We start from the raw sequence: 12,736 nt of genomic DNA on the forward strand, positions 1-12,736 counted from the left end.
GCCATTCTGACTGGTGTGAGGTGATACCTCATTGTAGTTTTGATTTGCATTTTTCTAAAAGTCAGTGATGTTGAGCATCTTTTCCTGTGCCTGTTGGCCATCTGTACGTCTTCTTTGGAAAAATGTCTATTCAGGTCTTCTGCCCATCTTTTGATTGGGTTGTTGGTTTGTTTGTTTTTGATATTGAGATGTATGAGCTGTTTGTATATTTTGGAAATTAATCCCTTGTCGGTCACATCATTTGCAAATATTTTGTCCCATTCGGTAACTTGTCGTTTTGTTTATGGTTTCCTTTGCTGTGCAAACACTTTTAAGTTTGATTAGGTCCTATTTGTTTATTTTTGCTTTTATTTATTTTGCCTTGGGATATTGCTACAATTTATGTCAGAGAATGTTTTGCCTATGTTCTCTTCTAGGAGTTTTATGGTGTCATGTCTTACATTTAGATATTTAAATCATTTTGAGTTTATTTTTGTATACGGTGTGAGACAATATTCTAATTTTATTGATTTACATGAGGCTGTCCAGCTTTCCCAACATCACTTGCTAAAGAGACTGTCTTTTCTGCAATATTCTCACCTTCTTTGTTGAAGATTAATGACCATAGCTGTATGGGTTATTTTTGGTCTCTCTATTCTGTTCCATATAATTTACTTTTATAAGTAATTTACTTTTTAAATTTATAAGAAAATTATAAGGAGTCTATCTGATCTGGAATTTTTAAAAGTTGAAATCAGATATGCCATTTGATGTCTTTATTCACTACTCTTATTATATAATCCCAAGGACTTCTGACTTTTATGAGGCACATGACAAAAATCTATGTCATCCAAATTAGGAATAGTGGATTAATTGGAGAAACTGTATTTGGCAACAAATAACTAATTGACTTCAAGGAAAGAGAACATTTTCAGGCATGGGAAATAATTATTTTCATACCAAAGGGCAGATTCAGTTGCAGAGCCAACACTAGCCCATAGCACACCTTCATACAACTGAGAAAAGATGCCCCCTCCCCCAGGAGTGCAGCGCTACAGCAGAGCACAGGCTTGATATCAGCCCCTGCTCTCTTCACAGACACCCTTGTCTGATGAACAACCAGTACAACTGTACAGGAGGGCCCTGCTCTGTCGGAATTTGAGGGTTTGTCTGTTTACCATCCGACAGAAGACTACACAATTAGACACCATCAGATAAGCTTACATCCATTACAAGATGACTTAGCAAAATACCTGTGGAATACAATAAAACAAAAGCAATGGTGTAAGAGATTTCTCCCTCACCCAAGCTGAGACAGGTAAGGCATGACTCCACTTTCTCGCAGGTAGTAGGTGACCACACCACTTCCAGGAGATAGGCTAGTTTTGATGTAAGGCTTCACGTTCAGGCCAGCATCCACAGCCTTCTTTGCTAACAAGCCTGTGAAATGGTAAACACAGACACGGTGTGTGGGGCTGCCCACTCTCGGTGCCACGGACATTTCAGGAAAGAGGCTGACTTCAGTCTGCACTTCCTGCACTGCTTGACAGAGCCCCATTCATGTTGATGCTTTCTGCCATTTTTGTTGCCTGACAGAAATCAAAAGCTCGCTGGCCCAAAGTCATTTACATGTATTCAGTAAACTCAAAATTAGCCATGGACATAAAGAAAAAGATAAAAAGAGCTGTGCCTTTTTTTTTTTTTTTAAAAAAAAGAGATAAACCTGAACCATTCATGATTATATTATAGAATGAGTTTTTAATTTTTGGAGGGAAAGCAATCTTTCTAATTATATTTTATTTAGATGAAAAATAATAGGAAGGGCCCCTTCTTAAAGTATATGAATTGTGTACTTGTCGGTGAGGAATACAGTCTGCCTAGAAGATAAAATCTAGTCCTCAGATATTTCTTGAAGAGGAAGATCAAGGGCTCTTGGGCCACTTGACTCTGGGCAAATACAGAGACTATTTATTACAGGGACACTGGGTGCTCTGACTTAGGACATATCAGGGAAGTAGGAAAGAAATAAGGAGTCAGGGGTATAAAGAGACAAAAGGCTACAGACAAGCTGGTGTCTTATCTTAAGGAAATTGGTTTGTCCAAAGCTTAGGTGGCAACAGATGAATTCCTGGACAAAGAAGGTTCTCCTTACGCACTTGTCCAATTCATAAAGAAAGAACTGTTTGTGGACACAAGAGGAACTCTTAGGGATATTTTAAAATTTGGAAACTAAAGGGACATTAGAGTAATGAAACTCCGCCTGTAAATATTAAATAATTAAACAGAATTGCATAATAGGTAGATAAGTTTTATCGACCAGTGCCCTGTGCCATAATTCAGATGCACTTGACAATGCATCTAAGACAGACTAAATTCTACTGTACAAAAAGGCCTATCAGGGGTTTTATGGAGAAAACAGTCTGTGAAATGAAAACAGGTTTTTTCTTCTAAAGTCTGACATAAGATTCTAGGCTTTACCAGAAATTCATCTTTCTTTCCTCTCTTCTCCTTCTTTCTGTGTTGATTCTAAAGACTATACTACTTTAAATACTTTGCATTATTTATTGTGTAAACATTTCTGGGCCAATTAATCTCTGCATCTGGAAAGGATAAGGTTCAGGGAACTATATGTAGAACTCAGTTAAGCCCCTGGGTTATGTCTTGGGAAATTTTCACCCACACGTCCACATGACCATCAAAGGCACTTACCTGCTCCTAACATCACAGATGGATTACTGGTGTTAGTGCAGCTAGTAATGGCAGCGATTACCACAGAACCGTGAGCAAGGGTGAACTCGCTATTATTATAGATAAATGTCTTATGGTCATTATGATGGTCCAGAGCAACCTGGAATCCTTTAAATCCTTGCTATAGGAAGAAAAAAAGAAAAAAAAATATATGATCAAAAGTTCTCACTTTGGAAGAAGAAGAAATACTTTGGTAACTATAGTTTTAAAGGCCAATTCTTAACAAAACATAAACATCTCAGCTGGTAAACTCTGAAATGCTACAGAAAAATTAAATTTACTCTTTTTAAATCTTTATAAAAGGGAGTCATGATTTCTGAATCTGATTTTACTTTGAAATTATTAACAATTCTTCCCCACCTCAAATACTGAAAGAATAAACTACAAATTTAGCTGAGTCTAATTAGAGCTAATTAGTACAGATGTAATGGCTACACTGAGGGCGCTGATACTAACCTTTATGGAAATTTAGAAAAAGGTGCCATTTTGGCCAGATTCAACCAATCATAAGCAGTAAGGCTAACACAGTGCAGCTGAACATTTGGTAAAATGCTGGCATCCCGTGGATAAAATCCATCACAAATCTTATTCATTTGAAAAATCTTCATTGAAAATCTACTGTGTACAAGATACTATGCTGGGCACTTTGTGGGATACAAAGGTGACTGTGCATAAATCCTATCCTCAATCTACAGTGTAGTGAAGGAAATCAGACATGCACATATTATACAGTACCAACAGTGAAATTAAAGGCTATGAAACACCATCACAGGGTTTCCCACTGATGCCATGAAGGTTCAAATGAGGGAGAGATGACTTTGTGCTATGGGATCTGAGGCCACATTGTGGAAGAGCTGAGAGATTAGGGCATGCAGACGGGGAAGGGACATGCAGGCAGGGGATGGCATGAACAAAAGTACAGTGGCCAGAAAAGTGTGGGCAAGCCGAGTGAACACCGTGGTGAGTCATGTGAAAAGGAGGTATGCTTTTGAAAAGGAGGGTTGAGTTGTGTTTACAGGCAATCAAGTGCTCTAAGGAAGCTGCCTGGCTCTTAGCTAATGCAGAGGGAGGCATCGAGGACTATAGGATGGAGAGGAAACGCCCGCAGCACCAAGGCTTCAGGAAGACTCATCATCGAGGGCGGTGAAGCCTGTGCACAAAGAAGCCAAGCGTGGGGCAGGATTGGGGAGGATTTCTACCCACCTCTCCCAGGTCCCTACCTTGGCTCCAAGGCAGCTCTCAAAGTCCTTTTTCATGTCAGATATGGCAACTTTGTCCTGAGGCCTTTTGGGTCCACTGCAGCAAGGCACTACTGTTTTCAAATCTAACTCCACAACCTGTGCACCCAAAAGAAAAGGAACCGTGGAATTGACATTATACTCACAAAGAAAAAAACACAGCCGTGCCAGAGAATTTAAAACACCACAACAATAAAAATAAACTAAACTACCACATTCAAAACCAAGGAAGTCAATGTCCATTTTACACTGAAGGGATGAATTTCCAGAGTTCCAGATGAGCACTTTGGTAGCATGGGACAGGCAGAAGCCTTGCCACCTCTCAGAAAGACCAGGGTGGGCATTGTGGCTGCCTCCAGGGTCTTTCACTCAGCCATCTTTGCAAAGCAGCTCATACATCCTTTTTATTGCTTAAGTTAGTCAATGAGATGGATTTTCTACTGAAATGATAGATAAACCATTGTAATTTTTCTAAGATGACTGGGGGAATGCAGCCATTAACTCATCAATGCCAAGAAATGGGCCCTAGTCTAATTGAATATTTCCTTCCATCAATGTAATATGAAACAAAACAAGGATCCCACATCTGGTTTACCCTTCAATCTTGGCTGCTGAGAAAAATGTGGATTCAGTTTGCACCCTAGAAAATGAATGAAGATAAGTACGTCTATGGGTAAATCAGAACAAATTGATTCGCTTGCACCTCCATTTCTTTCCCCATCTATAATAATGATGTGCTTATCAGCCTTTAAATAGCTCCAGTCCTTCTAAACTCCTTTTCCAAAGATCTTCCACATAAGAGGAGTAAAGCAAAAAAGGAGAGCAGGGCTTCCCTGGTGGCGCAGTGGTTAAGAATCTGCCTGCCAACGCAGGGGACATGGGTTCAAGCCCTGGTCTGGGAAGATCCCACATGCCGCGGAGCAAGTAAGCCTGTGAGCCACAACTACTGAGCCTGCGCTCTAGAGCCCACGAGCCGCAACTAACGAGCCCATGCACCGCAACTTCTGAAGCCCACACACTCTAGGACCCACGTGCTGCAACTACTGAAGCCCTCACGCCTAGAGCCCATGCTCTGCAAAAAGAGAAGCCACCGCAGTGAGAAGCTCGCGCACCGCAACTAAAGAAAGCCCGCGCACAGCAACGAAGACCCAATGGAGCCAAAAAATAAATTAATTAATTAAATTTATTTTAAAAAAAAGCGGTGGGTGGCGGGAGCATACTCAACCTAATGGCCAGGAAGAATGGGACAAGTTACGTTATTTTATGTCTACAATTCCTTATCTTTTTGATTATTTAGCCTTTTAACACCCTGTTCTTCTGCGATAACTTGGCAGTGACTAATTTCCTACAAATACACCCCCCAAGAAAAAACATTCACAACTAAAACCACAGGCTTGAGAAAGAGGAAACACATGCCCAGCACTGTGTGCTAAACATTTTAAATGCATTATTTCATTCTCTAATCCTTTATCATGACCTTATGAAAGGCACTCTCATACCTGGGCAAAGTCTGGGTCTTGAGCGGGGTCACTGAAATCCCGAAACATTCCTACAGCCTGAAGATACTTTTTAATATGCTTTACTTTTTCTTCATCACGACCTAATGGGCATTTTAAGAAGTAACAAGTAACAGATGTTAATATTTCCTGATTAAACTAATGCCTCTACCAGAAGCTATACAAGGAATGGGCATTTCACTTAAACACACACCAAGAGCTCTGCTGATGTTGCAACTTTCAGGCTAACAGTCTGACTCTCTAGCCGATGCTGCTGTTTACTAGGGGCCATTGACTGATCTGCTGTTCTATCGAAGTGACCATTTTCTGTAGAAGATTCTCACTTATAAGCACTCATCTCTCTTTGGTTATGGGTCTTAATTAAGAGGAGCCTAAGCCTCAGCGAATTGTCAAAGCATACCTCCGACGCATCTGCCTTCAACTGGCCACAGACCCTCAGCATTCCACATGATTCTTGTTATAGTAATCCCCGCAGTCTCCCACCACAGATCACCAGCTGTGTGCCCAGCACTGTGTGCTAAACATTTTAAATGCATTATTTCATTCTCTAATCCTTTATCATGACCTTATGAGAAAAGCACTGTTATTATCCTCATTTATGGATGGGGAAATAGTGGCTCAAGAAGATTAACTTTCCCATGGAACATGGGCCGTAAATGGCAGAACCAGGATCCGAAGCTGAGTTTAGATTTGAGTTCAAAGTCCTAACTCGTGATGCTATATCACCAGGAATATGACCCTGAAAGCTCTGCTGTTTCATTCTGATCAAGACCCTGGTTGCAGGAAATAATACCTACGGTTTGCCCAATGGACACGGAGTTCTCCCAGTTTTCTGACAGTTAAATAAGCCTGTTCGAGAGCTTGATTCTTGGATCCACAACAGATCAGCATTCTTTTTTTTTCGCCTCTTCATTTTAACTGAATTGTAAAGGTCATCAGCTTTCAGCATGGACCTTATAACAGATGACTGTCTGATCTTTGTTAACATTTATCATGACCTGTTGTTGGGCCCCAGTGTTCATTACATCCCCTGTCATCCTCTCCACGAAGACATGCAGGAGAAATTTCTTTTAGGTTTCAGTTTAAGAAAGTGTTCAACTTCTCTGAAACCATTGGTTTCAAATCAGTAGATGTTACAAATTCGGTACCAGATCAGTAAGAGGTTCGGTGGCCACCTCTCGAGCCATAGAAACTAATCTCATCTCTGGATGTATTTTGCAGCTTTCCCCTCCCCACCATCCCTTCTCTTCTCTTCTTTAGGTTGAGTGCCTCAACTATTTAATCGAGGGACAGAGGCAGAAGGTAGTGCTCCAATTCTCAGTGTTCTATGAACTTTAGAAACGGCCTTCTGTTTTCAGGGTTCTGCACTTACCTGTCTGCACCAGGTACTTGATACTGACTTCATCAACTGGGAAAAAGGCAGCAGTGGCTCCATACTCTGGACACATGTTGGCAATTGTAGCTCGGTCGGCAATGGACAACTGGGCTACCCCTGGCCCGAAGAACTCGACAAATTTGCCCACTACCCCAACCTGGCGGAGGTGCTGAGCAACAGAACAATAGCAGAGTTTGAGACTTGATAACCTGTATTTAAAATGCAGAACTATCCCCTTGCAATTCTCATAAAGTAGCCTTGTGAGTAAACACAAAAAATGAATTAGCCCAACATATGTTTGATTACTTTTAAAAATAAAACTTAAAAAGTAAGGCCAACTAAATACAACATGGTATCTTGGAGTAGATCCTCGAACAGAAAAGGGATTACTGAAAAAACTGGTGAAGTTTCTAGTTTAGTTAAAAATGTCATACCAATGTTAACTACTTCTGTTTCTGATAAATATACCATGGTTATGTAAGATGTTAACATCTGGGGAAGCTGGGAGGAAGGTAACAGGAACTCTGTATTACCTTTACATCAAGTCCCCTGTAAATCTAAAATTATGTTGAAACATTTCTTTAAAAAGAAAGAAAAAGTAATATAAAAACACAAATAATAAGAAAAGTTTTGCCCAATGAGAAAACTTCTTTCTAAAAATTAAATAAATTCTTTCAACTTGAATAAATTATGATTTGCACTTGTTGAATAAGCAAATGCCTTGTTTTCAAGGGTATAATGAAAAAATATCCTGAACACAGGTATAAGTCAAATGTAACCAAAAGATCCAGGCAGTCTGACTCTCACACCTTTTCCATACAAGCCATCAGCCAGGGCTGGAGCCTCATGACTGGCTTGGCTCTGCATGAGATCAGCTGTATGAAGTGTGGACAACCACACGGACAGGCCCTTTTGGTTACATGGAATTCTGCCAAATTTTGTGGGCAGAGCCTATATTATTCCACACTTGAACGATGTGGACATCTCTGATGAGCTATAGTGTTCAAATAAATCCGATTCCGATGTCCATGACTATTAAATCAAAAGTATAGCATCCATCCCACATAACCCAAGCCTTCAAACTATACAACCAGAAAAACTTGTGTGATAATAAAAAAGAAATTACTTTTCTCATAGTCTTTCAAAATGAAACTGCCTTCTTTTTGCAAAGCAAGCAAATCACCAAAAAGGATTATTTCTGACAAGGGCAAATGAAAAACAAAACAAAACAAAACTAATATTTTCCAGCTTGGAGAAACATCTGTTACAATAATGTAACTTATAATACAGAGAATGGAATTTTAAATAGTCAAAAATTATTCATAGTTATTTTCATATAAAGAAGAACCATGTGGAAAAAATGTAGAAGTATAAACATATGCATGGAAATGATTTCTTATAACCTCAAGACAGTGATTATCTCTAGAAATGAAGAGGGTGGCTTTAGCCATAAATATTACATTTCACTTCTTAAAAAATATACATACAGAGAGAGCTCTGAAGCAAATACAGCAAAATGTTACCATCTGTTAAGTCTACATGGTGGGCGTATAAATGTCATTTTAACTTCTGTGTATTTAAACTGTTTCACAATTTCAAAAAATTTTTTTAAAGAAAAAGATCCATGCAGCAACAGAAGAGTAAAATGAACATAATGATCTGGAACCTAACTGCAGAGTTCTCTCCTTATGTCATCTCTTTTAAAGTCATAAACGTACTGTTTCCTAGCACTTCTAGAGCACATGGAAACCAAGAGAGACTCCATCATGGACTTTCCTCCTATTTGTCACTGCGACTCAGACCACAGAAGAGGCAGCACATTGTTACCTTGGTGATGGTGAGCACGATGTCAGTGGATGTTACCAGGGGGTGGGGATTTCCCATCAGCCTGTAGCCAATCACCTGGGGAAGCACCATGCTGATTGGCTGGCCCAGCATGACAGCTTCTGCTTCGATACCACCCACACCTGTGTGGAAAGGCGTGATAGAGTAATGCTTTCCTTAGTCCTCACGATATCCCTCAGGCATAGTTCACTGTGATTAACAAGTAGTCAACCCACTTATAGTGTTTTACTAGTGTAGAGTTATATTTCCATAAAGGACAGTTATCTTTTCTCTATTTCCCTCTATAGAATTTTTAACAAGTGTTTCTCAAAGTGTGGTCCCCCAAACACCTGTGTCAAAATCCCCTTGATTCCACACTAAAAAGAAGAATGGGCTTCAAGGAGTCGCTGTTTTTAACAAACACCCCAGCTGATTTTCGCCTATTCTAATTCCAGCTGCTTATTCCAATTCCAGCTGCTTATTCCAATTCATTCTTCCAAACATTATACTGAGTGCCTAAAAGGCATCAGACACTTTTCTGGGTACTGGAAATTACTGGAAAACAGACCAAAAAAACCTCTCTGATATTTGTGGTCACTCAAATTCATGCTGCTGGGATGTAAGGGTATCAAAGTAAATCAAGGTATTTACATAGAACAGCATAAGTGGAATAGGAGCCCAGAAGAACACTCACCCCAACCGAGAACGCCCAAACCATCAATCATGGTAGTGTGCGAATCCGTGCCCACAAGACTGTCTGGGTAATAATATCCATCCTGATCAAATACCACTCTTGCCAAATACTCCAGATTCACCTGGTGGATGATTCCTGAGCCAGGAGGAATAATCCGCATGTTGCGAAAGGCCAGAGAGCCCCACTAGGATTGAAAAATGGGGAGAACACTATGAATACCAGACACACCTTTATGCAGCTCACCTCCTTGGCACCTCTTCCTCATACCCCACACACATAAAGAATTAACCAACGGAGCCAGACTCTGCCCATACCTTTAAAAATTCAAATCGTTCTCTATTTCTTTCAAATTCCAAGTCTTGATTCTTCTGTAAACTGTCTGCCCTGTCAAAGAGAAAGACTAAATGTATAAATTTTAAGGCGTAAAATGTTACTGGTCAAATTTATAGGTGATAATAAAGAAAATGGCAGTTTCATGGGCAGGCTTGCTGGGTGGTGGTGTGCATTCGTTAACATGGGAAAGAGGTAATTAAAGAAAGTAAAAAGAATAATTATTTTTTGGTTCAGGTGATTTTTATAATGCCTTTAAACATGGTGGGTAGAAAACATTAAGTGGATTTAAGTTAAAACTATTCTAATCATAAAGTCTGACTCTTAGGAACAGACTCAAGACATTTATGATGACAGTAGCAGCTTAGATATTTAAAGAAGCTTTCTTCCTGTACTCCTTTCTTACCTATGACCTTGTTACAACACCTCTCTGAGCTGAGCCGTATCTGGGCTGGCATTTTCATCTGTTTTATGTTGGGAGGTAGGGAACCAGTGATGCCAGGAGGCACAGGAATTTATAGAATCACAATCTCCTATCTTGCAAAAGGAGGTTTATGAGGAGGATGGTGCCACTCAAGGACGTGAGTAAAGATTAGATTATATACTGAGATTAACCTCAGATTATATACTGAGGTTTGCTCCAAGTCATTCAGTTCATCAGGACTGACATGGACAATTCAGGGCATCAGGAAGCTTTTCCAGACTTTTTATTTTATTTTTTTCAGAATTTTTATAATCAAACTACATTGTTTTGAGGTAGAGTAAGTCATAGTGACAACTCGGCATGGTTAGCACACAGGAAGTGCTTACAAACTGTCATGGGTTGAGTGAACATAGGATATGATAGTGAAATTAATAGCTAAGACCCAAGTCAGACTTCACTAATTGATAGTTAACACTTATTGACATTACTATGAACTAGGCCCCAAAGTGCTTTACATTTATTTTCTAATTTAGTCTTCAAAATAGCCCTTTGAGCTAGGAGCAACTAATATCCACATTTTTCAAAAGAGGAAACAGACACAGAGAGGGTAAGAAACTTGTTCGGGACCTCACAGCTAGTAAATGATGGAATTGGTATTGACACCCAGGCAGTCTGACTCAAGAATGATGCTCTAAGTCCCTATGCTGCCTCCCTGTAGTAGTAGTTGCAGAAACTGTAGCAGCGATGGTGGTGGTGGTAATAGCAACAACTACCATAATAATAATAGCAGCAGGAGCCAAAGTGCAAGACTGCATGGTGCATCGTAGGCTCTAAGTGCTTTACACACATGAACTCATTCAATCATCATAACCCCTCACGTAGGTACTACCATTACCCCAATGTATGGAAGAGGAAGCGGAGGCACAGAAAGATTAGTTAACTTCTCCAAGGTCAGATGCTTGTACATTACAGAGTGGTCACCTGAACCCAGGTCTGACTGGTCCTGGAGCCTCTACCTTAACCACTATACCCACTTTCTTCTGTCACTTGTTAATGATCTACAGAGCCTACCTGGTGCCACATGCTGGGCATACAAATGTGCAGAAGGGGCATGTGTGCTGCCCAGCTGGAGCTCAGAGCCTAGCGAGAGACACAGACCAGCAACCAGGCAACCATGAGAGTGTGATTATTAATGTCATGATACGGGAAGTACAGGGTGCCATGGGAGCACCCAGACAGGGCCATGAACTCAGACCAGGGAGCCAGGGATGCCTTCCAGGAGGTGATGACATCGATGTAGTCTGGAGGGCAAGGGGGAGTCTGCCAGATGAACATGGGTAGGCAGGCACTGCTTGAGAAGAAAAAGACTGGAGGCACTTATTTACTCTACAAATACACATTCAGTTACCATGCGGATTTTTTTCTTTTCCTTTTGATGTGAATATTCTTCCAGATAAGTGTCAGTTGCTTTGATGGAATCAATTTCTGAGAGTATCTTACAGCAGGGCTTGGTCTACAAACTATGGTTCATGAGTCAAATCTGGCCCAATACGGTATATGTTTGGCTGTCAAGCAACGAATAATTTTTATATTTTTAAAGGTTGGAAAACAAATAAACGGAGACAGTATGTGGCCAACAAAACCTAAAGTATTTACTGTTGGCCCTTTACAGTAAAAGTTTGCTGATCTCGGGCTTCCCTGGTGGCGCAGTGGTTGAGAGTCCGCCTGCCGATGCACCGGTTCATGCCCCGGTCCGGGAAGATCCCACATGACGCAGAGCGGCTGGGCCCGTGAGCCATGGCCGCTGGGCCTGCGCGTCCGGAGCCTGTGCTCCGCAACGGGAGAGGCCACAGCAGTGAGAGGCCCGCGTACCGCAAAAAAAAAAAAACAAGGTCCTTCAGTCTGACGTCAGACTTCCTTCATGAGTCCTCTCTCATTCTCCAGTCCAAACTTTTAGTTTCAGCTGCACTGTGGCCCTCATACTCTCTCACACCCCACTTCCCTCATGCCTTTGCATGCTCTGTTCTCTCTGTGTAGAATGTCTTTCCAGCTCTTTGCTCTTTGGTAAACATGCCTGGGGACCCAGATTAAGTGACACTCCTGGAAGAGCCCCCCTGACTCTCCAAGTTAGTGATTTGGTTCCTACACTTACTAACTGCATTCAAGCTGTGCATTCCCTAATCTCTCTACTTTTCTAGACTAACCTGCTTCTTGAATAAATACTGACATACAGTAGGTCTGTTAAATGGATTTAATTTTACAAAAAAAAAAGGGAAGGCATCTTGGAACGTTATTCTTAATCGTGTATGGCCCTGCCGCCCCATCTCTTCTGCTGAGCTCTGAGCCCATGTGGACTCCCAGTCATTATGCCTTGTCCTCTTGTCTCCAGAGGATTTCAGAGTTTCTCACAACAGAAGCAAGGTTGGAAGAGGACCATTTACCCCAGAGAATGCTGGGACCGTCAGTTCGATATACATGACATAGTCACAGGACAAGCAGAAGCCAGAAATGCTTTGGCTGCTTTAAGATATGTTAAATTCTAGGTAAAAAAAAAAAAAGTTAAAATTAAAAATAAATTAAAAATAAAATTTAAAAAACAACCCTATT

The 12,736-nt window shown here is 40.7% G+C and overlaps 1 protein-coding gene across 1 annotated transcript in view; it reads right to left on the reverse strand.

Annotated features, from left to right (window-relative positions):
- Positions 1-12,736, reverse strand: part of ACO1 (aconitase 1) — a 59,473-nt gene that overhangs the window by 19,167 nt on the left and 27,570 nt on the right. The window contains exons 5-12 of the mRNA XM_065879827.1: positions 9,690-9,759; positions 9,376-9,559; positions 8,685-8,824; positions 6,855-7,026; positions 5,465-5,565; positions 3,948-4,064; positions 2,689-2,848; positions 1,284-1,419 (exon numbers count right to left, since the gene is read on the reverse strand). Of these exons, the coding sequence (XP_065735899.1) occupies positions 1,284-1,419; positions 2,689-2,848; positions 3,948-4,064; positions 5,465-5,565; positions 6,855-7,026; positions 8,685-8,824; positions 9,376-9,559; positions 9,690-9,759 (1,080 nt within the window). The remainder of the gene's footprint in view (positions 1-1,283; positions 1,420-2,688; positions 2,849-3,947; positions 4,065-5,464; positions 5,566-6,854; positions 7,027-8,684; positions 8,825-9,375; positions 9,560-9,689; positions 9,760-12,736) is intronic.

The sequence above is a fragment of the Phocoena phocoena genome, chromosome 6 (genome assembly GCF_963924675.1).
Source record: "Phocoena phocoena chromosome 6, mPhoPho1.1, whole genome shotgun sequence".
Classification (NCBI taxonomy): domain Eukaryota; kingdom Metazoa; phylum Chordata; class Mammalia; order Artiodactyla; family Phocoenidae; genus Phocoena; species Phocoena phocoena.